We start from the raw sequence: 27,291 nt of genomic DNA, 5'->3' as shown, positions 1-27,291 counted from the left end.
CATGTAGGAATCACTGTTTTGGGTTAATTCTTTTTCCAAATTTTAATTCTCATGGACCCAAGATTTTAAAACATGAGTAAAAACAGAAAAGTGAAAATGTAAACCCTATTCTTTGGTAAGAAAATCATGAAGATGTGGTAGGATGGTAAAAATGGGGCAGCAAAAAATGTTCTTTGAATCAACCAACTTGTAAAAACACTCTTCTCAATACCTACAGAAGCCTGTCAAAGAAGCAATGAACTGCAGTACAAAATAAGTCAGGGTGCTCTTACCCGTCTTTGTTGAGGTCCACCACGGCCACATCATAGCCAAATGAAGAGGCCAGACCTTCCCCGTCAAATATGTACTCAGGCAGAAGATGTGCGGACTTCAAGTCTCTTTTTAGCAAAACCACAGCTCCACTGTGATTGGCTCTCGGAGCACCAGACACAAAAGTGATGTCATCTTTAGAAACAATACCTTTCCCTGAATCCAAAGAAAACCCTAGAAAGACAAAATACAGCTTCTCATATCAATTCTGTTTTCTGACATTGGTAACACCATCATCTTTTCCTATTGTTTCCCACCCCTCTCCAGGGCCTCCCACCAGCTCTCATCTTTATATGAAAGAGTTACAGAGCTAAAAGGTAGGATACAGGTACAAAGTTGTAGGGCTATTTCACGGCTTCCTATGGACATTAAGAATTAAAAATGCATCTATGCTATTTAGCATTTGTGTAACTTGAATCATGAAGCATTCATGCATCTTAAGAGTCAGTTTGAATCCCATTTTAATATTAGAATTCTGGTGAAATGATAAAATCAAGCTAGACACTGAATTATCTAGGGAACGTTATATCATACACATAGAGAACACAATCCAACTTGCAGCATAATTAAGTCCATGTTCTAAGGTTCTGCTATAATATAATGATTAATATTTGATACATGAATACTTCCAAGTTTATCCATATCCCTAGTAATTAGGGAAGATCAAACGCTAACAATGTTACTATACTATAAATAACACCAATATTTTGGACTCTCTTTTTTCTCAGGCACACACATGCAAACAAAACCATGGATGATGATACACAGTATTTGAGAACTCAGTATAAGCAATAGAGGTGAGTAATTTGTCACTAATGTAAATTACATCATTGTTCAGAGGGAAAACCCATCAATTCACCTCAATATAAAACATCAGGCAGAATGTCAGATTACAGTTAATAAGATTTGCTGGAGATCAAATATAAATGCCCACATCAAACCATTCAAATTGAGCATATCTTTCCATATAAAGGAGAGGCGATCGCAGAATTATATAAACTCATCCTTTTTATTGGGTTTTGTTTATGAGAAGTTTCACCAGTACTGCTACAGTTCTCAAATTGTGAAGTGAGTTGAAAACACATAAAGAGCCACCAGTTTAGAACAGAATGATATCATCCAATCCAGTTCTGAAAGCCCCCGGGTAGCAAAGCCTTGACCACGGCATGCTTTTGTGCTTGTGTGCTACAACTGAAATGAAAAAGAAAATAAAAAGATTTAAGCTCTGTATGGATCAAAAAAAAAAAATGTTTTAAACGACCATGACCAAGACAATTTGCCATCTCTGAGGTCACAAACCTAGGTAGCTATTTGTCATCACGTCAGGGGATGTGCCAGGCCGCTCCCTGGGAGACTGTGTTTTATAAACAAACTGATCGGGATCTGTATAGGAAACGCTGGTCAAAAACAGCAGGCCTGGACACATGCACGGGATAGAAGAGATTGAAGAAAAAATAGTCATGCTCGGTGAGAGGCGGGTCAGCGGCTGCAGTTCTCGCTGGGCGGTGAGTCCACCCCCGCACCCAGCACGCTGCACTCTCCGCCGGCTTTTGAAACCTCAAGCGCATCACGTTAATACTAAGACCCACTGATCTTTTGAAATGACAGATTCACAGACAGCAAAATTGTAATCAGCAGAACGTGATTAGTATTTTTTTTTAAGGCAGCCACTTTGGAGGTAATCCATTCTGAAAGTGGCAAATGTATTTGATGAAAATGTTTAAACAGCAGCTATGGTTACAAGGCCCACGGGCGTCCAACTCAAACGCGAAGTACTGGATCTGGACCAGAGTAACTGAAATTAAATATGCCTCATCAGAAATCATCTCTAAACAATGTATTTGAAGAGAAAGGATATCTGTTAGTATATATTCAAGTAAAATGTTGGATTGTTGATATTATTTACCTTGAAAAGAATTTTTACCCTGAAAAACCATGTCTCATAGTAGGGACAGCAAACCTGAACTGCTCTCCTGAGGGCTCTTTCCCCCTCCTTTGAGTCCCCTGACCTCCCATTCCCACACCCTGCTCCTTCCCACACCCTGCTGCTTCCCACACCCTGCTCCTCTCCTTTCCTGGAGTGTTTCTTTCCATGGCTAGGGGATTAATTGTGTGACCAAGGACTAGGAAATTAATTTCTCTGAGTCACAGTTTTTCTCATCAGCAAAAGAGGGACAAATAATACTTATTTTATAGTCTTTTGGTGAAGATTAAATGAGATAAGGTAAAGCACTCTGTACAGTACCTGACTCATACAGTATATGCTAATAAATAATAAGTACAGTTTTTCTTTTCCTTCTTCTATATCTTCACACTAAGTTTTTATTTTGGGGGAGTGGGGTGTGAAAAGTTTTGTGTTTTGTTTTGTTTTTGACAGTACTGTTGATACTATGGCTACAATTAGAACAATTGCTTAGAGAATGTTTACTAATGCAATTGTTTAGAATTATTCATATCATAGCTTTTTTCTCCTTTTTTTTCTAACCTTCCATTGTGGCAGCAATATCTTTAAAACTATGGGGTATCTTTTTAAAAAATAGGTTACTAGTTAGGCTCAGATTTTTTTACATTTTTTTCCAAGAAATGCATAGTAATTATTCTTTATGTCAATTCACACCAAGAATTAAAGCCTTTAAAAGCCTTTGTGTAATTACCATAATGCACATGAATAATTTAGGATGCCCATTAGTAATGCAAACAAGCCTTAGGAGTTAAGGAATTGGCATTTAGATACAATCTGAGTGTCCTGAAATCTGCTTCCCCAGTCCTGCTCAGCCTGCGGCCTGCCGGGGGCCTGTGACTTGAAGGGCCCATTGCAGAGACAGGGCCAAGCCTTGGAGAAGGGCAACCACAGAGAAAGGACCCAGAGGTCCTGACCTGCCACTGCAGAGCTACTTTATGAAGGTAGCTCTTAAGAGACCTCTCAAAGGAGGCAGTGAAGGGAAGGCAGTTCTGCTTACTGTGAACATCCATGCATTTTTTTCACTGCCGCATGAGTGGCCTATTTCAGGCCACAGGGTCGACCGTCAGCTCAGGAGACAGATGTCCAAGCAGGAGGATGGAGGAGTATAGTAGATTATATGTTTTTTCTCCCCTTGAGGGATCCCAGGTTAGAAGGGAAGGATCCCGAGTATCAGTCAGGTTACCTGGGTATCACCAAGTTTAAATCAAATCCCTGCAGAGGATGCGGGAGACCCCTGGCTCCACCCGGCTCATTTGCAGCCTGAGCAGTGCAGGGTCCTGCAGGCCCTGGGGGGGAGAGTCCCACAGGGCTGTTGTGCCACCTACGCTCATTCCTACCTAAGTAACTGTTAGCAGGAACAGGAACTAGGCTTTCATCATGGTCAGTCTCGCCACCAACTTCATAAGGCCCGTCTTCAAATATGTTCATGTCAAAAAAAGTGTTATTCTTTTGTTCTACGCGAACAATCCCTAAAGGAATGAAATGGTAAAAAAAAAACAACAAAAAATGAAGATGAAACAAATAAAAGAAATGGTTCCAACTAAACATACCTCATGTTATCACTGAGTACAGGAAGAAAAGCTTGAAGGAACTAAAGGCAGAGGAAAAAGATGACTTTTAAGGTTATTAAAATTAAAAAATCATGCTTATGTAAAATTTTACTCCAAAGAAATCTGTTCTAGTTAAAAAAAAAAAAAGGCCCATGGTTTCTCATGAATTGTCTCTAGTGACATGAAAATAGATGGAAAGTGGAATGCATATGTTTACTTAGTTAACAAAACCTAATATTTTTAAAATTGACATGAACTTAATAAATACGATTTTTACATTCTCCATATTCCAGAATCAATTTAGCTTATTTATAGAGTGTGAAATGAAAATGATGCTTTAATCTTCTCTTTAAATCACTGGACTCAAGATTTGATCTTTTTAAAATTCTCATATTTAATTAAAAAGATAAGACTTCAGACAGTAAGCCCAAGTTATTATAGAACTTTTTTTTTAAGTGGCAATAATTTATGATCAGAGTTTCCAAAACAGGTAAGAAGTATTTCCCCAAAATCAAAACATACATTGGTAGGTGTTTTTGTTGTTTTCTGTTTTGTTTTACCATATATGGCAACTATTCTTGCTAAAATAAAGTTTTTCTAAATTCAACATATTTCAATTACACCAAAAATACAGTTACATAAAAGATTCTGTTGGGGACCTGGGGATGGGGACACAGTGAGGAGACAAAAGAAAACTGCTTCCACAGGTTGATAAAACAGAGGAAAGTGAACCCAAATAATTTCTAAGAGGAGTTAAAACTTGAAAATTCTTGGATAGAAAAGGAAAAAATTTTCTTAAGTTTTTCCTGACTAGTAAAAATGTTACAACATATGATTTACTTTAATACATTTCTCAAAAAAAGTCTTATTTCCAACTCAGGTGCATTTCTCCCCATCGTGGATTATAGCTAGGTTAGTCACCTTTATGATATAGTGGGTTTTCTATACGTGCCTAGTTTCTTCAGAGAAGTTAACCTTTTATAAGAGGAACTGACTGGTATTTAACAAATACCAATAAAAAACTCTTCCTCCAGTTATTTGAAATTATCATCTCAAAAATCCTTAATTTGCCCTTGTGATTTTACTGCTTTATCAGCAAGACATGGCTTTCCAGGATAATGTAAAATGAAAGGAATGTCTGTAATACAGAGTGTTATTTGTTGACACCACCATTCAATTCTTCTAGGTGTTCAAAATGCTAACAAAACTAAAACTTCCAGTTTCGTGAACCAGGCACATACCAGAAAGTAAAAATTATTAATGTTAGTTATTATATTCCTACATAAAAATAACTAGTTGCATCAATGTAAATAATCAGTAGGAAAAAACAACAACAACAACACAAAACCTCTTAGCATTAAAACAAACTCACCAATATGTTTTTTAAAAATCATATAATTTAGAGAATTTCATTTACTCCACCCCCTTTGTAATATACAAATGCCTTATAATACATTTTGCTTTAACTCAGAATGTTGCACATCAGGATGCATTTTATAGAAATTAGACATTCTTATCTCTTTTTATAAATCAAAATGTCATACCTTTCCAGTTATAGGTACCCGGGGCTCCAAACACAATATAATGAAAGTCCTTAGTAAAAGTAGCTGCTACGCCCTGCTGGCAAGAACCAAATTTCTCATGGCCCCGCAAACGGCCGTCACAGAAACTCCAGTCTCCTCCATCCATATCGTCTTCGATCCTGAGATTCTGACTCAGGACGTAACACCTCCCGAAGATGTCTCGGGATTCCTGCTTCGTGTTAACATGCTGCCTTTTCTCGTATCGATGGGCACATGTCTGCATACAGATGGAATACGGCAGTCCGTGTTCATAGAAGCCTCTTTTTTTTTATTACAAATTAATAAAAGTGTCAATAAAACAAAGGTTCATTTGAAATAGAGTGATTAAATGTGTTCTCATTCTGGATTTGGATCTCATACCAGTAGTTCTTACTCAAAGTGCCACTAAGGAGGTAATTGTCTCAATGATCCAGTATCTAGAAACTAGAACTTCCATCATATTCTCACCCAGAGAATAATGTTCTGATCCAACTATGAAACGTCAATCTGTAATTCACAGGCAATTTACCTATAATTTTACTGCCATATAGACAGGGGGAAACACTTTCCTATTTCATTTTCTTAATTTAATTACCTTTCAATGGCTGTATAAACCTTTATATCGGCATGTGTGTGAAAATAAGTAATTATGTTCTGGAGGAGAGAAACCATGGACATATTTTCCATATGAACCAAACAAAAAAACAGCTAAAAAAAAAAGACACTTCATTTTAAACCAAACTATTTCCTTTGTAATTAATTCTAATGTACATTCTAAATTCTAAAATTGTTTCCCTGAATATGCTTAGTTTTAACAGGAGAGATAACTGCACTCCCAGAAAGGTAAAATAATCTTGTTTTTACAGGATATATTTCCTCCATGCAAAAGGCTGAAAATACTTTACACCATCAGAGTCATTTTCCCATGATGCATTCCTTAAATATGAAAATTCAGCATTCACTTTTCACAAAATTCTATATAAATTTGTCACAGCAACGAGCTTTTGAAAGACAGATTTAAAAAATCCTCATTTTCCAATGGAAAGCACTTCCTATTTAACCAATTGTCTCTTTTCTTGCTGTGACTTCTATCAATCATTTGAGGAAGCTCAGAATAAATAACAAGAGTCTAAAATTATCTGATGTTACTTTCTGGGACCATTTCATTTTTTTTTAAGTAACTTATCTATAAGTCCTACACAGTTTCTGTGACAGAAATCCTGTCTACCTTTGTTCTAAGACCAATTCCAGTCTTAGGGAACATCAATAAAGGTTTAATCATAAGTTCTCTGCATCAAGAAGTTCTAAAGAAAACAGGTTGTAAGGCTGTGTAAAAGCATATCAGGAATCACAGGGAAAACAGTGTTTTAATTTCTCCTTGACATCAATTCCTGTTTTAAAGTAGTAAGTTTGCTAGAATGTACCCTTCCTTTGGGCCGAGGTTCTGTCTGTTTTGTTCATTGCTATAAGCCTAGTACCGGCACATAATATGTGCTCAAATGTCTGTGGAGTGAACGTGTTTCCCACACTTACCACCACTTTGCCCCCCGGACCCTGGCTCTGGACAGTGACTCCCATCCACTGATCTTCCTTGCTTTCTGATGAAGGGTCAGCTGTGGAAAGTAGCATAGATTACATGCACATGGTGAGAACTTCAAACGCCTATGAACCAAGAGATGAACAAAAGTAGAAGCAACTTACTAAATCTCCTTGACTCCAAGTCTAACCAGTTAGGAATTTTAATTACTCAACCCAGAAAAAGTATTGCTTATCTCAAGAAAGTGTTTAAGTTGTTATCTATAAGGGTCTTTCATAAAATCCTCTATGCAAATGCACAGCTCTATATGGTAGCCCATCTTGTACAACAATCCCCTTTGCCCACTCAGGCACCCTGGGTCCTGAATACGGAAGGGTAATAGAAAATGTAAGACTACAGGGTGGCCCTCTGACGTAAGTCCCTTAAAGCAATTGTTTCCACAATCCAATAATCATCCAAACTAATAAAGTGGGTACCTCTCTAAATACTCTCATATTTGCTACATAACAGCATGAACTGTTCTTTCCTTGAGATGGCAAGATAAAGCCCCAAATGCACTTTAGGTCTCATACCTGACTAGGTACATCTTTTACTAGTGCCAAACCGGAGAGTCATATATTTATTTTTTTAAGGAAAAAATGAGAAATCACAAAAACCTACTGCATCTATCATTAAGTGGCATTATGTGACTTATGTGCTCCAAAAAGATATGTTGAAGTCCTAACCCCTGGTACTTGTAAATGTGACCTTATTTGGAAATAGGGTCTTTGCAGACGTAATCAAGTTGAGATGAGGTCACATTGGATTAAGGTGGCCCCAAATCCAATGACTGGTGTCCTTACAAGTAAGAGATAACATGCTAAGACAAACACGCAGAGTGGCGAAGATGGAGGGAGAGACTGGAATTGTGCTGCCACACAGCCAAGGCACCAAGAACTGGCAGGAACCAGAGGCTGGGAGAGGAGAGGGAGGGTTCTCCCGTAGAGGCGTTGGAGGGAGTATGGCCCTACCAACACCTTGATCCCACACTCCTGGCCTCCAGAACTGTGAGTGAATACATTTCTATTATTTTAAGACTTTTTTTTTGTATGCTGTATGGTGGGGTCACATTTCATTATTTTCCCATGAGTATCCCATTACTGCAGCACCATTTGTTGAATTTTTGTTGTTTGTTTTTGTTTTTTGGGAAGTGCACGGACTTGGAATCAAACCCGGGTCTCCTGCATGGCAGGAGAGAATTCTACCACTGAACTACCCTTGCACTCCGTCTGTTATTTTAAGTCACCCAATTTATAGTGATTTGTCATAGCAGCCCTAGGAAACAAATACAAGCGACATCCTCATTTCTCTTTGAAAAAAGAAAGCAACCATTTCCTCGATGAGAAGACAAGCATGATCTTCAGTCTTAAATCATTACAAAAATGAGAAAACAAACAACCTTAAGTAGACAGGAAGAAAAATGCTAAACTATTGAATAAAGCGTGATTTTGTTAGATACTAGGATTAGCAGTGGCTTTTGTCTTTTTCTCTGTAGGTCTATGTACATTTTAAGTTTCCTACAATTAACATGCATGATCTTCTAATCAATAAAAAGTAATAAATGTACTTTTTTTAAGTTAAAAAAGAGAAGAACATAAACATGAATTCGCAAATCTACTTAGACCCCAGCATGTCAGGTGAGGCTTGGCGCTCAGGACACTAATTACTTGCCAACCTTCAGAAACTGGATGTTAACTGGACCGTGGCATGGCATCTTCCAGCTGCTCAGGTCCTCACAAAACAATTCTTGGCCTGAGAGAGTTGGGCAAATTTTATCCATATCAATCAGCTCTCACTTCAGAGATATCTGACATTTAAATGTCTTTCCCCCAAATATTTTAACAGCAAATGAAAACGTCAGGCTGCTGAGTAGAAGATATGCACATTCAATTTCCTTCACTGCTATGGATTCGGTTTTTAATCACCAGCTTCCTGTAGAACCTCGATGCATCACTAGGTGGCAACATTGATACATCATATTAGTTTAGAAACCAGAGTTAAGCGCAGCAACACTAGGGTTTCTCCATCCCAGAGATTTAGAACCTGTTTTCAGTGCAAACTAATGGACAAAATCAGTCAACACTGATGTAGTTGAAAAAAGGTCCCCTCCAGGGGCTGAGAGAGTTCAAATAGAGTGGAGAGGCTACTGAGGAGGTCACTCTTGTGCAAGCTTCGTTGGACATTGTTTCTATCATAACTTGCCAAACCTCAACCAAAACCATTTCTGCCAGCCCTAAAGAATATATACGATTCTACAAAGGTTCCATGCACTAGGGTAACTTTCTAGAAACTTACAACCTCCAGATGAGTCCCCGGACCAGCTAAAAAGTCCTGAAATGCAGCCTCTCCAGAGTATCAACTAGTTCCATCCCCCTATCCGGTATTATCGACAGCCCCTTTCAACATGAAAAAGTTAGAATGGGCATAGCCCAAATACTCCTAAAGACTGGGAGAAAGATCAAAGGTGACCACGGTGGAGTTATACAGAGAAGGCAGAGTTTAACAAATGAGTATAACTTCTGAATCATTATATTGGTATTTCCTTTAGTCTCCAGTACCTTAAAAGCAACTAGAAGTAAAAACCTAAAATTATGGAATTGTAACCCATACCGAACTCTGAAATCAGTTCCACAGCTAATTGTTGTGCTGTGCCTTGAAATTTATTGTTTTTTGTATATATGCTATTTTTCACAAAAAAGAAAAAAGAGAGAAAGAAGAATATAATAGAAAAGAAAGGATTTAATTAATGAATGTGACTGCTGAATTAATATATTGATATTTCTTTTGGTCTCCAGTACCTTGGAATAGCTAGAAGAAAAAATGAAAGATCGTGGAACTATAACCCAAACTAAACTTTAAAATCTGTGATATAACTACTTGTTAAAATGTATTTGGAAATTTATTGCTTTTTTTTGTATATATGTTATTTTTCACAATAAAAAGAAACGTTAAAAAAAAAAAGAGGTCCTCTCTCTAGGACTGAATGCTTGTACCCTCTTTTCGTTCTCATAGAGAAGGCAATATGGGGTACCAGGTTCTTAGGGAGAAGGCAAAGTTGCCCAAGCGACCGCGAGTGAGGTCAGAGGAACGCACCATCATTATCAAATTCGATGCGTGTGCACGGCCCACGGGAGGTGATGTCACAGCTGTACAAGCCTCCCGTCCTGTTGGCTCTCTGCAGCGGAAGGGCTTCTGCCCGAGGGGCCCCCACTAGCAACCTGTGGACAAAACAGAGAGAACGTGGATACTTGAGTTTAACACAAATTTAACGTGGAAGTTAGAACTAAGAGATATTGGATTATTCTTGTCAAGGAGCCCACTAATCCTTCAGAAGCCGAGGCACCAAGGGAGAACAAAGGTGGGGTCCCATGACTGTCTCCTGCAACCCACACAGGGCCAGTAGAGCAGAGATGGGGGGCAGGGGGGAGTTTCATAGGATCAGCAGCTGTGGGCTGGGTATGACTGTGAAAGTGTGAAAACACACACTTTTCATACAACATGACCCTAAATCTAAGCCAAGGGCATCACATGGAACTCGGCAGGTAAAACTGCAAATGCTTCCCACACTGGAGAGGAGAAAACGTTCACTGAACCCTAAGCGACAGTATGTTAACAGCTAACACTGGACCTTCCTAAGGTATTTTTCAAAGGTAAATTGACCATAACCTAGATTTTCAGTTTACATGCTGATGTAAAACCTAAACTTTGCTTAAGATACAAGTCGACTGAGCTACTTTCTTTTGCATCCTTGGCCTTTTTGTGAGTCAGTTCCTGCCTCCTGAGGCTCCTGTCAGCTCAGACCTGCCCCTCTACCTCTCAGCAGGTCAGTCCCGCACAGAGGAGTCACAGATCTGTGCAGCGCCACTCATGCTCTCGGCGTCGCAGTGTTCCTTCCTCCCTCCCTCCCAGCCAGGCGCTCCTGCCATCTCCTGTGAGAGCGGTCCCTAAACCAAAACCACAAATCTTAAAATCACGCCACTTCACAGCCAAAGGGCTCTTGAGAGCTCAGTTACCTTCCCCTCAGACTCCTTTTGAGAACACTCTTTACTCACTGTCATCCTTACAAATCTTCAGGGACAGAGAGGCTGACTAAAGGAACACCAGGAGAAAAAACAAAGGGAAAGAACAGACCTGCCGGACAGAGGGGAACAAAGAACTGAAAGAGAAACGAGGATGGAGCCAGGGAAAGGGGCTGAGAACACAAACGTGAAAAAATAAACAAACAAAATCCTCTCAAGAGAAAACAAACCATTCCTGGCCTTCAAGAAACTCATAAATCTCAGATGCAAAGATCAAAAGAAAATCCAACAAACCAGAAAAATTTCCAATCTCCTCTATCTCTGCTGATATGCCAAATAAAGAAACTGTTTTGTTTAAAAAACAAAACAGTGCAATGCAGCTGGTATACCAGGTGGAAAGTGGACATGGGGGTGTTGCGGGGGCAGTCAAGCCAGGCCTTACAGAGCAGGGCAGGGGGGCTCACTGTCCCCAGCACCATCCTCCTTCCAGGTCCCTGAACACCTGGCACAGTGGGCCTCCAGCACCGAATCTTTCCACTCCCGCAGGAACAAAAACAGCGCACGCCGAATCATGAAAAGCAAACAAGTGGAGCCTTCAAGCACCAGGGCAGCCTGGAACGTCTCAGCAGAGGGCAGAGGTAAGGCCAGCAGCCACAGAGGCCTCCGTGGTCCAGCCCACACCTCTTCCCGCAATGCTGCCCAGGAGCCCAGCAAATACCTGGCACCTGGCTCAGATGAGAGGTGAGCAAATTCAATTTCTCGGCAGATGCTAGGATGGAACGGAAACCACGTCCTGGACACTGGGAGGAAAAGCAAGTGCAGGGGCCAGAAGCCCTGAATCTCAAGAGGTCAGCGCTAGAAAGCACCTGAGAAACCCACCTTCTAATTTTACAGATGAGGGAGGTTAATCACCCTGCCCCTGAGCTCTCACAGCTAGCTGGTGGCCAGGACAAAAACTACCTGGGGAAGTATTGTTTCTACTCTCTGCACTGGTTCCTAGAAATAAAACTCACGATTTTAAGACCCTTCCAACCTAGTTGAAAGGGCAATGCCTACACAAACCAAACACTGAAACAAGAATAGCTCGGTATGCAGACAGACTTCAGAGTAAACACGGAGAGGTTGAGGAAAGGAAGTCAAAGCACAATTGTAGCTGGGCGGGGTGAGGTTCAGGCCTCCCGTCAAGGGAACCAACGTGGAAGGCCAGGGTACGGCTCTAGAGAGCAGCCCCTGAGTCCCATTCTCATTACCTCGCACTCTCTACCCACTCCCTCTTCTCGCCCCCACCACCGAGGCAGGCGCTGCCTAACGCAGAGACCACCCAGGCTCATTATCTCCCGCACTTGCTCTTCACTTATTCACTCAACAGTCATTTGGCAACAGCCTCCTAGGATGAATAAAGAACGTGTCCCTGCCTCAAACTGCGGCTCTTAGGGTAGTCAGATCCATAAATGCGTTCTTAAATTATACGGAGGTAGAGGCAGTGAGAGGGAGTGACAGAGTGGTGAGGAAGGTCCGCCTGGGAGAAAGGGTGCCACGATGGGGCTGGCGAGCAGCACAGCGCGTGCAAAGGCCGAGACAGAAGGAAGCAGAGAAAGTGGCCGAGAGGGAATCAGCGATGCAACGAGGCGGGGTTGGGGATCGCTGGGGCGCAGAGGTCTGTGTACATAAGCAAATGGTCGGTCGCAGGGTCACGCCATTGGCGCGGCGAGCATTGCGCACCCGACGGAGCCCCGATGCTTCCGCTGACTATTGTGCCACGCAGGGGGCGGGTGCTCTGGGTTTCCTGTTGTTTAAAAAGCTGGAGGTTTGTTCGAGGAACACAGACAGTCCCCAGAGGCTGAGCACCTCCTTCAGCCCCCCTGATTTGCAGCTGTGTTGCCCTACTGTAGGATCTCTTTGGTGCCTCCATCTTTCTACTGTACCCCTCTGGGGCTGCAGGGGCCTTGAACATGACAAACAGCAGACATTTAACTAGAGCTTGCAGGCTGGTTACAGGAGCTGTGTAAGCACAATTTCACATGCTTGAAATGCTAAGCTCTTACAGAGGAGGCACTCCCAGGTTACTGCAGCTTAAAGCAGGACACAAGGAAGGATGGTTTTGAGAGGGAAGATTTTGAGAAAAAAGAGAACTATACAAAATTAGAGAAATGAACCTATAGAGAATATTAGCTATCAAACTGCCTCCCTGGGGGCTGTGCCTGCATGTGTTCCCAGCACCATCCTTTCCCCCAGGCTCCGGGACAGTGGGCACAGCCAGCCAACCCCCAAATACCGCCCTTCAGCCAACATCCCTTTCCACCTGCAGACTTAGGCCCCAGGGGCAGCTGGGGGAGAAAAAGCAGACACTGAACAGCAGAGGGCACCTCTGCGCTGGCTGTACCCCTTTCCTGGGACCACACTTGCAGGAAAAACCTGGCAGGGGGCAGGGGGTAAAGGGAGTAGGAGTTAGGTCAGTGGACATGGAGTCATAGAAAAATAAGGTAAGGAAGGACCCTGATGAGATAACACGGTAACCCTAACCAAACTCACCAACTGGCAGGTACTTACATCCTGAAGGTAAAGCTGCCTTCTCTGGTTCAGGAAACAAGCAGACTCTCAATTCTGCTTGGAACCAGCCTTAATGTAGGAAGGATGCAGCCCATTAGCTGAGGCTAGGTCTGGCACAAACAAATAAATCAAAGAAGATTTGTGTCCAGTCAAAGTCACTAATAATCATCACCCGTTTCGTAAGGTAAGTCCTTTAGGATAAGGGGGCTGCTCTAAACTGTTCAGAACACATCCACCTCCAGGGCTGGAAGTGGGTACAGCTCCAAGAGGGATGGACAGCACTTGGGGACACCTTGAGTCCATGTCAAGATCCAGTTTCCATTCAAATCTCAGCTCTCTTCCTTTTCCCACCAATGCCCTTTGCAGCGCCAGTCTGTGGGGATGGCTCAGTGTGGGCATCGGGGTCAGCGATGGGCACTGCCAGGATGCCGATAGGAACTCCTAGGACCAAGGCAGCAGCTGCAAAGCCATCTGGTTCATTCTCTCTTAAGAAGCAGCAGCAGAGACACTCTCTCACTACCCACCCGCCCAGTAAATATGGAAGAAGGTGGACCCACAGTAATAACTACATTCAGAGGGACAGGGACCAAGGGAGAGGAGTTATGGCCCCCACAAGGAGGGGGCAGAAATTAAACAGAACAGGGTCTGAGAAATTTATTCCCATATCAGATGGTCAAAAAACAAAAAACAAAGGGCAAGAATCTGGGTTCAACCTAACATTGTATTAGATACCAAATGGAAAAACGAAAATTACTTTCCAAATTGCTTTCCACAGAGCCGGTGGACAATCATCTCCACAAGTACGAAAGCTACACTGCTATAAAAACTGCTCTGGGATTCTAATTTATTGGAAACCCACATTTGAAATACAAGACAATACTCAAAACTTGTAAAACTACAACACTGTCTTTAAAGCTAAGAAATAAAATTTGTAATAGTAAAAAACAATATAAAAGGCTAACTCCCCAAATGTGCGACTAACTGAGGATATGATATAAATTCAGTCTTTGGCGTCTAGATCATGCTAGATGCACCATCATGTTATTAACTACAAGGTTATTTAGAAATTCTTCAAGTAATCCACACTTGTCATTCATGTGCTCAAGTTTCCCCCCAAGAAGAACTGGCATGCTTCTGTATAACTCTTGCAATCAAAAGTTCTAAACTCGGGAGCACTGTTTAAAACTCTAAAGACAATAGCAGCTTTGCTTCATTGTCTTTGGCAATAATTCATTTCCTTAAGGATTAATGAGTCTGCCTCTAGCAAAGTAACTGTGTCCCAGGAAAAGTGAACTATTGCTTCATTAGAACAAGGACACTATTATCCCTTCCTTTATAACACAGCCTCCTTAAAATTGTCCATATTAAGACAAACCAGAAGACGGTAAATCTATGGCAATTGTGCCACAGATACATTTAACCCATCTTCAAAGTCAATTTTTAAATTTGTATTAAATAATTAAATGCAAATAACAAGAAATCAAAAGTAAAAAAGACCTTACGGCAGAAAGCAACAGATTCCAAGCTCATCCCAAGACCTACTCTCTGGGTAAAACCTCTTTTTTCTTTTTTCTTTTAAATTCTGCTATTTACTTCTCTATACTCTAGATATTACACTTCTACCTTTCTTTCTTGATTTATCGGGGTACATAATAATTGTTGATCCAACACTATGAAAAGGAAGAACTGAAACTACTTGCCACTTTCCCTATTTAACAACTATATTACTTTAGTTTCCTACTTGCTATCCTTTTAAGTTGTTTTTTTTTATTAGAGAAGTTGCAGGTTTACAGCAAAATCATGCATAAAAGTACAGACTTCCCATATACCTCCCCTCACAACAGTGTTCCCTATTATTAACATTTTGATTCATGTGGTACCTATGATACAACTGATAAAACAATATTATAATTAAACAAAAACTATAGTCCATTGTTTACATTAGGGCTTGCTGTTTGTATTGTATAGTTTTTTGGTGGTGGTGGTGATTTTTTTTTTAACTTTTATTTGGGCATACACAATCTAAAATTGCCCCTTTAAACCCATTTAAATATACAATTCACTGGTGTAAATGTTGTGCTACTATCACCACTATCCATTGCCAAAACTTTTCTATCACCCCAAACAGAAACGCTGTACCAATGAAACATTGTTTTAAATAATACATTTGAACCTCTACTTTCCCATCATCAAATTTTGACAGACCCTCTCAATGTCCCAGTGGTTGAAACAAAGCTTTAGCACTCTGACCCTTTCCTGCTGGACTTACTTCTTGGTTTCCCTAAGCCCTGCCATCCATCAGTTATACTTTTATATTATATATCCGCGCTTTGTCACATTTTGTTTTGTAACCACAACTCAGTCACCTGTGGTTTTACATAACTAAGTAAATATTATTCAGTATTGACATAAATGGTACTCAGATCATCTTCTTTCTACCTGGGACCAATATCGAAGCCCTTGGCTCAGAGGAAACCATTCCTAAGCATCAAGGTCAAATACATTTGCTTTTCTTACATTCTAGCAATTGTTTGGTTGATTTCACATTTGGAGCATGACTTGCTTTTCTTGGCATTTCTAACTGCCTTTCTTTTTACTTTATTGTTTGCCTTTATTCTGGCCTCAATCACTTCTAAGCATCCAATCACCCTGTGTATTCAACCAGGATTTCTTCTTTGCCTTTTTAGAGCCCTTGGCCCTCCTGGTACTACAAAGACCAGCTGCTCTCCAGGCCTGATGCACACACAGGGTCATCCTGGGACTTCCACTACCCTGAGTTGGATCTGCTTTCTTCTGGGGGCCCACGTTTTCCTCTTATTTAAATGATTTCCTCAAGTATCCTAAGGAAGAGTGCATGATAGCTAAACTGAGTCCCTGCATGGGTGCAAATGCCTTTATGCTGCTCTCACCCTAGGCTGACAGTTCAATTGGGGGTAGGACTCTAGGTTGCAAAACATTTTCTTCAGAACGCTGAAGCTTACACAGTTTAAAATGATTACAAATCAGAAAAATAAGAATGGATTGTTGTAGAGGTGGACAAGGCAGTCACGACACCTTTTCCTTAAAAAAAAAAAGCTCAGGGGTCCTAGGGCTTCTAGGGTGAATGTCGGTGGTATTCCAAGAATTAAGTCCTCTTTCTGCCTCTAGATTATGCTAATATCCAGTATTGCTAATGAAAATGCTGATGTTAGTCTGATTTGCCCTTCAGGGGTAACATGTACGTGCTCCAATTTACCCGAGGCATTCTGACCATCACGACAGTGTATCTGGGTGAGTCTTTATTCACTCACTGTGCTCTGCGGGGCCTCTCTCAATCTATTGATTTGGGGCATTCATTTCTAGGAACCTCTTCTAATTGTACATCAATAACTTATCTGTCGCATTTTCTCAGTTCACTTTCTGGAACCTCTAGAAATTAGATGTTGGACCTCCTGGATTAAATTCTCTTTTTTCTCGTTTTCCTTCCCTTTCTGTGGTTTTGAGATTTTTTTCAACTTTATTTTCTAGTATTTCTACAGAATTTTTAATATGTTAGCATCTCTATTTATAATCTCTGAAAGCTCTTTCTTATTCTGATTGTGCCTTGTAGTTAACAACATATCCTATTCTTACTTTGTGGATTAAACATGTTTTCAAATTAACTAGATGTTTTTCTCCTTAAAGTTCTCTTTCTGTTCCTGAATTATCTACTTCTTCCAGTTTTTCTTTGGGGTTTACTTTAGCGGTTCTCTTTCATGCTGCTGCCTCTCTCACATGCCTGCTAATCCTTACTTCTCTTTGGTATGTTTGCTGTTACGTAAAAAGGTCCATTTCTAGCTAGGTCTCATTCTGAGAAGGAATTCTGCAACAGTTAGCCCCCGTTGAGACCTGCTGACTGCCGGGATTTGCTTTAGGCTGAGTGGATAGGATTCAAGCTGGCAGACCGTAAACTCTTCAAATGCCAAAGTGAGGAAGGCTCAATTCTCCATGTGCCAGCTAGAGGCCTCAGCTTTCAGGTTTGTTTTACTTTGTTTTTTAAGAAAAATGTCATAGCTGCCTTGCCCACCTCTACAAGCAATCATTTTTTAAATTTGTGAGTTGTAATCAATCTAAACATTATAAAACATGTATATGTCAACGTTCTCCCTAAACAAACAGGACCATGGCTTCCCCACCCCAGCCCCCCACCACCACCTGCCCCAGAATGTTAAAAGCCAGCAGCCTGAACTCTGTATGAAGACGGGGACGGTGCTGCCGTCAGCGTCTCTGCCCCTGCGCGGACCTTCACTTCAGCTCCACACTCTGGGTCCCTACCTGACCTGACAACTGCCTGTAGCTGCAGTGAACATCTCACCACTACTGCCCCAGCTCACTCACATCGCTCTCATCACACCGTGCACATGTGTGCCTAAATATGAGAAGACTGCCAGGGGAAAAAAAAATCTCAAAAACCTTTTTGGGAAACTTGAATATTTTAACTTTTATTAACATATATGAAATAATCAATTGACTTTTTTTGTTTTGTTTTGTTTCTGTCAATTAATATTGGACCACTGGATTTACCCAGATATTTAAACTCAGATGTTATACCCAAACATTCATTTTAAAATAGTGCATGTCTCACAAAGCAAATTCAAACTTCACTTTTCTTTTCTTTGGCGTTACTTAAGAGCAGTGTCTCCCAGTTTTCCAGAGCACCTTAGGCTCTCGTTTTCATGTACGTTCCCGGTCCCCATGTCTTAACGGTCCATTGTATCCCTTGTGAGTTCGTCCAACACTTGTCATGATGTCATATCCTGAGAAATTAACTACCAAATGTGAGTTTAATTTCTCCGACTCCTCCTTTAAATCGATTTTAAGTTACTTTATTAAAATCCTTTAAAATCAAATTTTAACTTCTATCAGCATTGACAATTAAAACTGGTTGAGGTTCTTTTAGGTTAATGTGTTCATGAAAAATAGAGCTTTGTTATTTAAAATAAAGTGTTTAAGAGGGCAGCTCTCATGAGAAAAATTTTATAAGGGCTCAAATATAAGGTAGAATAATTTGGAGGAAAAAATAAGTGTTGCCTGATATTCAGGGGTATATAGAAAACACCTCTTCAAGACCCCTAAGTGGAAAGCTCTCTATGCTATGGACAGTTATCGTAGGAAGGGCCCTGAGACCTCCCCTCTCTCTTTCTGGATGGCCACTGTACCAATGGGCACATTGTACTGAGACGTTTTGGTCAGACCATCCCATAAAGTGGTTAAAACTTCCAGGACTTATTAGAATATCCATGCATCTCAGTTTCCCCAGGAAAACCCTGGTTCACACCTGCGGTCCCTGTGCCCTGAAGACTTAACATTTATCCTAGTCCCTCTCACTCTCAAAAGTGTCCCAGTTTGAAAGATAAATTACAAGGTCAGTTACCCCAGCCTCAGAAATAAAGCTGGCAACAGAACTTGACTACAATGCAGAAGCTTGGATTTAGGCTATAATGTAATGCTTGAGAATTTAGACTGTCTGGTTAGATTCGGCTGTGGTTTTATGGGGACTAGCGAGTTACTTTAGCCTGTGAACCCCTAAGGTCAGTCTCCACATGACCCTCCTCCTCCCTACAGGAGGGCAGCTGGCTTGGCCACTCAATCTCTGCTGGCCTCATAAGGGTATCCCCTAGGGCCCATACTCCAGGAGAGCCTGAAACAGTCTTTCAATCCCTAGGCCCACCAGGTCACTGACCCATGTGCTGTCCCTCCTCTGGCTGGAGGGGAAAGGGCCTGCTTTCTGAGGACCGGTGGTCAACAGGGAATGTCTGTGCTGCTGTGGCACCCCCTAGGCCTGGCCCTCTACGTGGGTTAGGACTGTATGACATGCTAGACATGCTCAAGGGCTCAGATCTTGCTCTGTTTTTACCCACAGACTTATTCCACGCACTTAAGGCAGGTCTGGAATATTACAGACCCTCTACAAACTCTGCTGAAGAATGATCACAGCTCAACAATCTCGTGGTTGTGATTTGTGAGAGCCACTTGCTCCCTGCTGTCTGTGAACAGCAGAGCGTATCAGAGGTTGTTTCTACTGAGTGATTTAGTCATGGCCTTCTGCTGTATTGAGACCTGGAGCTGGGCAGGTGTATTAGCTTCCCATTGCTGCTGTAACACTATCACAAATTTAGTGGCTTAAAACAATATAAATTATTATCTTACAGCTCTGTAGTTCAGAAGTCCAAAATGGGTCTCACTGGGCTAAAATCAAGGGATCGGCAGGCTGTGTTCCTTTCTGAAGACTGCAGGGGAGAATCTGTTTCCTCGCCCTTTCCACTTATAAGGTTGCCTGCATTCCTTGACTCAGGGCCTCTTCTTCCATCTTCAAATCTTTCTCTTCTGCCTCTTCTTCTACATTAGAAAGATCCTTGAGATTATACTGAGTCCACCCAGATAATAATCCAGGGTGGAGTTCAATTCCTATTTTTAGGTCAACTGATTAACAACCTTAATTTCCCTTTGTTGGTAAAACCTAATATATTCACAGGCTTTGAGGATTAAGATGAGGACATCTTTGGGGGGGCAGCATCCTACCTACCACAGCAGGAAATCCATATTAAATGGTGCTCGGATACCTAGAACTTGAATTTTGGTGATGGCCTCAGGAAAAACATATTGGGTTAATTATTTCCAAAGGGCACACTCTGGGTTAACCTTCTCCTTCAATCTTTACCCGCTAACTACATAGGTCTTCTTTCAAACTCTTCAAGCCACACCCTGTTTCCTGGCTCAGGACCTTTGCACATGTTCTTCTCTCCCTGGAATTTCCTATGCCCAATCTTCCCATAACTAACCTCTACTGCTCTTCAGGGGTCCACCCAAGTCCTCCCATAACATTCAGGCTAGATCACTTCCTCCCTCTTGTAGTTTCTCATTTACCTTTCCTCTCCAGCAGTGATGGCAGTTCGTAATTACACGGCTAGCCATGAGTTTACTTGCTTACTGCCCATCTCATTCCAGGAAGCTCAGCGGGCAGGAGAGTCGGGTCTCTGTGTGCTCTGTTCACTGTGTGCCTAGTGTCCAGCTCACTGCCTAACACTTAAAGGACACTCATTTCTAATGAACGAAATGAGTAATTTACATAATTGAGGCAAAGTTCGGTTTTAATCGTTTCAACACAGCATTTTAGACTTTGAGAGACCTTCAACTGTTCCTATAAGTAGCCTTCTACCGGCAGAGTAAAACGGTAAGTACACCCACGGACGCCCCTGCTCCTTGTGCCTCTGCCCAATACCAGATGCCAGACATTGCTCTGAAGGCTCCAGTTTGTTCCTTAAATAAATTAATTAATATTCCATTTGTACTGTTTTTTTAATTTAATGTAATTATAATTATAAAAGATTATAATTAATAATGTAGCATTGTGTTTTAAAGTGATAACAAAAAATGGTTTGCCTCCAAATCTTTTGAGCCAAAGTAACTCTGAAATGCTGGCTGCTAGTTTAAGAGCACAATTTTTCAATTCTTTGTTCATTCATTCAGTCAGCAAATATTTTCAAAGCTCCTTCCTAAATGGCCGCTCTGCCCCTCGCTGTGACTGGGCCCACTGCCCTGCCTTCCTGGCTTAATTGGTCCTAACAGAGGAGTCAATAGTTCTCATCTCCAGCAATTCCTACTGATTAATGCATTTATAAGAGATGCAGAGGCAACAAGTCTGGCAAAATCAAATGCTTAGCCATGCTTCAGATACACAACAGCTGGCCTCAAATGCTCCCACCCTGTTTAGAAAACCAAAGGAAGGGCTGCGAAGTTGGCTCTAAGTAAAGCAAATGCTGTTACCTGGAACACACCAGCTAAAACAATAAACACCAAAATGAGCCCACTAGATGGGTTTTGTGAGAAAGCTTCCGACTCGTGTCTTGATTGCTTTTCAGACGAAGGTTGAAATTTGTTTCTGATTTTATTCCAACAGAACTAAGCGCCTAATGGTTTTGAATGTCCTTTGGATCCTCCACATGGTTACTTATAGATGAGAAAAGACATCTGGGCTCTCCACCCAGACATTGCAATCACATCACCAGTACTCCAACCTGGGTGCTCCACCCAGCCTTCACTGGGACCAACCGCAGGACTATGACCTTTTCACCAGACTCTTTGCAGGTCCTTGGCTCTGCAAGGACTATCTGTTCTCCACGGAGTGCCTGCCACACCCTTACCTCCTCTCTATATCTCCACTCAACTTAAGTATCACCTATCTAGGAAGCCTGCTCTTTCCTGCCGCCTCCACCTCAGCTGCACCACCCTCCCCTTCGGTGCTGGATACCACATCTTCTGTACCTGAGCCCGGGAATTCCTCCATGAGGACCTGCTAGCCATCTACCCCTACCTGGCCCTCATTCCCTGGAGGAGCTCAAGGAGTCCCCCTTGGTCTACTTTAAACCTCTAAGTTTATGTAAACAGGAATGAAGTTTCAAAGAGGACCAAGGTCACATAGTAAATTATGCAGCCTGCATACAAAACCTCTGAGAGCCAAACAATTAACCACTTGGAAAGAGGGACTAAAAGGTTGAGGGAAGCTGGACGAGGAAACTGACTATATTCTACCTCTTTCTGAACCAAATTTTAAAATCACATTTCATTCCATCGCTGAAGAAACCCCCGATGTTAAGTATCTTCTCAATCTTAACACCTAAGATTGCCAAGGTAAAAAATGGAGGGGGGCGGGGAACTAAGGAGAAACTAACACACATCTCTTTAAGTACCACATTATTTAAAAAAATAACAGGTTTTTGAATCAAAAAACAGGCACCAGAACAGTGACACCCGGCTCCCCCTCCTTCCCTCTGACCATTTGGAGTTCAGTGCAGTTCGGGGCAGACAGTGGAGGGAGTCCAAGCCACAAGATTTAATGGGTCAATCAAATACTTGGTTCATGATTAGAAACCATGTCCTCTGTGATCATTTCTATCTTGCCCCACCAGAAGAGCTCTAAACTATGGGCTCACTTCCCTTATTTAAGAGAAAAGGGCCTAAGGGTCTCTGTGACTTCTCATATCTGGTTCAATTTTGACTCTCATTCTGCTTAATTGGGAACTAGACTGAGCAGCTGGAGAAAGGGCAGTGGGACAGTCTACGTGCAAGTTAGCATATTTTCCAGATTTTCCAGATTTATCCTCCCATCTCACAGCCCCTGTCACCAGCTTCTCCGCCTCCATCAGAAGAGACCCACTCCCAGTCTTAGCTATACTCTCACCCTGTGACGAGAAACCCTGCTGACTTTCAGACATCTCTCTCTAGTCTAGACCTTACTCTGAGCTCCACCCTCAGACACCCGACTGCCTACTGGACAGCTCCACTTAGTGTCTCACACTTAAATCCAAAACGAAACTCCCTTTTCCCCCTAGCTGTGCTCCCAACAGGCCACAAACTTAGGAGTCATCCTTGATTCCTTGCTCTCCCTCATAGCCCAAATCCAGTGCCTCAGTAAATTCAATGGGCTCTACCTGAGCATTTCACTCTGAATCTGACCACTTCTCGGAGGTTCTTTCGCTGTCATGAAGGTCCAAGCCTCCACCACGCCCCACCTGGACAACGACAGTAAGTAGCATTCTGGTCTACCTGCTTCCATTTTTATCCTGCCCCTTGTCTGTCCACCACAGAACAATTGTTTTTCCTAGATTTTAAGTCAGATCACATCACTCCCCTGCTTACAGCCCTCCAAGGACTTCCTATCCTCTCTAGGAGGAAAGTAAAATTCCCATTATACTCTAAGGCCCTAAGTGAACTGCCCTTCATCTGCCTCTCTAGCCTCCTCCCCATCAGACATGCACTGTGGCACAGGCCGTCATCCTTTAACCCAACAATCTTGCTTCCATGTTGGGATTTGCAATTGCTCTTCCTTAGACTTGGAACATCCTTGCCTCAAATCCTTGCAGGCTGCATCCTTCAGGCCTCAACTCAAGCATCACCTCCTCAGAGAAGTCCTTCCCTGAGCATCCTAAAGCTCTCCCAAGGTCTTGCCCTACATCATACACCCCAGTTAATATACTTCATAGCCCTTATCAGTACCTGAAATTGTTTTGCTTGTTTACATGTCAATCACCCATCTTTTTTTCCACACTAGGATGTTATTAGCTCCACAGACATGGGAGTTCTTCTTCTCTTGTTCCCCAAGCACAAAACCCAAAGGAGTGTCTGGATATCTTTGGACTTCAAGAATGGGACGCCTGCAACCCTAGAAAGATACTACTCGTGCATCCCAATATTATTATTGGCAAGGGGGGGGGCAAGTAAATCCTACTCACATTTGTAGGGCACTCTATAATTGCAAAGTCTTTTATGTTGTTTATCTTTAAATATGCCTCACCACCCAAGAACTTAGGCATCTCCATTTAGAGATAAAGAAACCAAGGCTCAGACATTACCTGACGTGTGTAGGGCTTTAAGCCTAGTGCTTTCCCCGCCATGCATGCTTTCCCCACCGGGAATGGGAGCCAGCCCTCACCTTCTGGCCACGCCCTGGCTGCCAGCCCTCAGCCACCCCTACTTCCCTCACTTCCCTGGCACACAAAGGCACACAAAAGCGTTAAGTGCTTCCTGCCACCACCCAACATCCACCAAATGCTCTCCCACCAGCTCTGGGCTTCACAAGTGAATTTAACTTCAAGAACAGACTGAGTTTCACGCCTTCCAAAGTAAACCTCCCTGGGCAAGGACATATCCCCACTCCACTGAATTAGGTTATAAACTTGTTGAGGGCAGGAGCTGAGCCTACTTTTTTTTTTTTTTTTTGGTAACCTTAAGGGTGCCTGCCAGGAAAATTCAAAACCCTATTTAACTCTACTAACTGGCTGATCCAGTTGGACAAGCATAAGCTCAAATTCACAGTCAAACAAATCTGCTCACCTCCTAGCCCGGGTTTTCACATTTACATTAAAAAACTGATTAAAAAGCAGAGCTTCCCATTTCTCTGTAAATTACACTCTCACTTTCAAAAGACCAGATTTCTAATAATCTCCCAAGAGATGCACATTCTGCCTGCATAATTAGGAAAAATAGTTGCCTGTGTATTATTTACAATAATAGCTATCATCTCTTCTGCACTTATAACATATTAGGTACTCTGCTAGGAGTTCATTAAGAAATAGATACAATTACTACCCCATTTTACAAATATGGATGCATGTTCAGAGAGGCCAAGTAACTTGCCAAAGGTCACACAGCTGGTAAATGGCAACACCAGGAGCACTCCTTGGTTCCCAGATCTTATTTTCAATCACAATACTCACAATCTCTTTTCTGTCTGTTTTGATGATAAATATCAGTATCACACCCCGATTTATCCTTTTTCTTTTTTAAAGAGTATTTGTCCAAGAGCATGGCAGGTAATAATCAAGGTCCATAAAGTGCCTCGACATCTGTACACAAGGACCCAAGGCACGCCTGTTACCTTTAACTGCATCACAAGACTGATAATTTTGCCCCAGCCTTCACATAGAATTCACTTCACCAATTATGCAAATTTCATAAGAGATTTTTTTCCCTGTCTCCTTAGAGGAGCATGCTAGAACTAAATCCAGTTTCCAGTGACTGTGAAACTCTTCCGACATCTGAGCCCAAGGGCCTAACTCTTACGTGACTGGGTGCACTTTAACACAAGCCTGTCTCTAAGGACCAGGGATCAGCTCCGGCAGTAAAGTGAACACCCAAAGAAGAACAGGTTTTTATTACTCATCACATCAGCTCCTTCTCTACCATCTACAAGGGACAAAACGTAAAATGACAACCATCGATTTAAGCTATTTAAATGCAATGCCAACCAGGGTGCTCAGATCAGCAAAATATGGGGGGGTGGGAAGGAATTCCTGGCATCAGTTTTTAGTATCACCTTGGTTCTCCTGACAATAAGGACTATCATAAATAATCTCTCAAAGAAAGCAAATACCATTATATTTGACAATATAAATTCATAAAATTTTAAAAAGCCATGAGTTCAACAAAAGCCTATAAAGTAGAGGTTTAAATATATAACCATCTCATTTGAAAAAAAGAAAGTTATCAACTGAAAAGGGTTTTTAAGCTGACCAAGAAACTCAATCCAGTAAGACACCCCTCAAACCACTACAATAAAAACCCTACTGCAGGGCAGGGCAATGGTGGCTCAGCAGCAGAGTTCTCACCTGCCATGCCAGAGACCCAGGTTTGATTCCCAAGCTTGCCTATGCCAAAAAAAAAAAAACAAAAACCCTACTGCTGTAACAAAAGGAAGAATGAAAGTCCAAATTCTGATGATTTCCTCCAAGCAACACTTTATTGCACAAAGCAACAGAGCTTGCCAAATGTGGCATTCAATTGCTTATCAGATATCTGTCTTTACAGTTGCCTTATCTCATTTGACCTTCATAAAAGCCCAACCTCTAGTTAATTTTCCCTTCAAGAAACCAGAAAAAGAACCTGCTTAAACTTAACTGTGAGCCCACCCTCTCATCCTTGACCTTCCCACAGTGCTTGGCACCATGCAGATGCTTAGTAAATTTCTGTAAATTAATGAAGTTATTTTATAATGAATTTCTCATTTTTAATAATTAATGCATTTGAATATGTAGTTACCAACCAAGTTTTTATATGTGCAGTGTACCAAGAATCAATATTATCAGTGTTTCCCACTTAGAGAAAAAAAAAGATTCATTTGTTAAAAACTGCATTCAGATAGCTTATTTGTAAGGGAAAAAATGACTTTTCAAGTTCTATCACTTCCCAGTAAAATATATTTAATTAAAAACCAGGAAGAAAAAAGGTATATTTAAAGAACTCACACCTGGTAGATCAGCATACCTATTTTATTATTCCAAGAGCTGTGAAATCCAAATTTTTCAATGTTTGGAAAAGGAAATTAATATGATTGCTTAGTTTATTTTCTAAATGGGATAAATGAAACAAGAGGCTTAGTAGCTGAGCCGGAGATTGCTGGCCATCACCCAACATCAGTTCTCCCCGCTTCTTCCTAGTAAGCGTATTTTAGCTGGGCATAGGGCCACCCTGAATAAAGACCACTCATCCTCGCCTGTCTTTTCAGCTAGTGGCCCATGCCACTCAGTCCTGCTGAACAGGATGTACGACAGGGTGTCAGTTTGCTGCTTGCAGGCATCTTCCTGAAAGATGGTGCACATGTGTCCTTTGCTCTCTCCCTTGGCCCTTTTTCATCTCACCTAGAATGCAGATGCTGCTGCCATCTTGAATGATGAAGCTGATGCTACACATGGTGGAACAACAAGTGAAAATGAGTGCCCCCCGTAGTTTGTCAGATTTTTAATTTTGTACTATGTGACTGTACTGCCTATTCAGAAACACTTTTTAAAATTTTACAAATGATGTCAGTCAGTGGACATAGGGCCATTAGAGAAAAATGCCATACATGATCATGAAGATCAAAAGCAGTGCCTAGAAGTCATGAAGAAAGCAAACCTCACAAGTGCATAAAACAAGCTCACACATGCCGTTTTCCGTAGGCAGTTGCAGGCAAAAGACTTCAAAGATTGTTTTTGAACGGCCTATTCCAGAAGTATGACGCACCTCAATAAAGGAGGCATACAGACGGTACCTGCGCACATGAGCACTGTGCCAGGAGTCTGAGCATTACGATAAAGGGCAGACGAAAGGCAGGAGCTGAATGCTGAGGAGAGGAAGTCCAAACAGCTGGAAAGGCAGACAAGCTTTCCACCAGAGCCCCATGGTCAAGTAGAGTACAGGATAAAATGGAATGACCTCAGGGTTCCTCAGAGAGAGGCACTCTAATTCAGGGAAACATTTCAGAGCT

The 27,291-nt window shown here is 41.7% G+C and overlaps 1 protein-coding gene and 1 long non-coding RNA gene across 5 annotated transcripts in view; one reads left to right on the top strand and one right to left on the bottom strand.

Moving 5' to 3' along the window:
- Positions 1 to 1,098, top strand: part of LOC143677762 (uncharacterized) — a 31,246-nt gene extending 30,148 nt beyond the window's left edge. The window contains exon 4 of the long non-coding RNA XR_013172858.1: positions 1,038 to 1,098. This is a non-coding gene — a long non-coding RNA (uncharacterized LOC143677762). The remainder of the gene's footprint in view (positions 1 to 1,037) is intronic.
- The window catches only part of ITGA6 (integrin subunit alpha 6), a 73,041-nt gene that overhangs the window by 31,855 nt on the left and 13,895 nt on the right, over positions 1 to 27,291 (bottom strand). For 3 of the 4 annotated variants that reach the window (XM_077154147.1, XM_077154146.1, XM_077154145.1), the window contains exons 2-6: positions 10,054 to 10,178; positions 6,918 to 6,997; positions 5,367 to 5,622; positions 3,610 to 3,741; positions 273 to 483 (exon numbers count right to left, since the gene is read on the bottom strand). In XM_077154147.1, the coding sequence (XP_077010262.1) occupies positions 273 to 483; positions 3,610 to 3,741; positions 5,367 to 5,622; positions 6,918 to 6,997; positions 10,054 to 10,178 (804 nt within the window). Of the gene's footprint in view, positions 1 to 272; positions 484 to 1,608; positions 1,726 to 3,609; positions 3,742 to 5,366; positions 5,623 to 6,917; positions 6,998 to 10,053; positions 10,179 to 27,291 lie in introns of all 4 variants that reach the window. The other variant, XM_077154148.1, reaches the window with a different exon arrangement.

This window comes from Tamandua tetradactyla, chromosome 3 (assembly GCF_023851605.1).
Source record: "Tamandua tetradactyla isolate mTamTet1 chromosome 3, mTamTet1.pri, whole genome shotgun sequence".
In the NCBI taxonomy this organism is placed as follows: domain Eukaryota; kingdom Metazoa; phylum Chordata; class Mammalia; order Pilosa; family Myrmecophagidae; genus Tamandua; species Tamandua tetradactyla.
The sequence above is the reverse complement of the archived record's forward strand: the minus strand, read 5'-3'. Positions and strand labels throughout refer to the sequence as shown.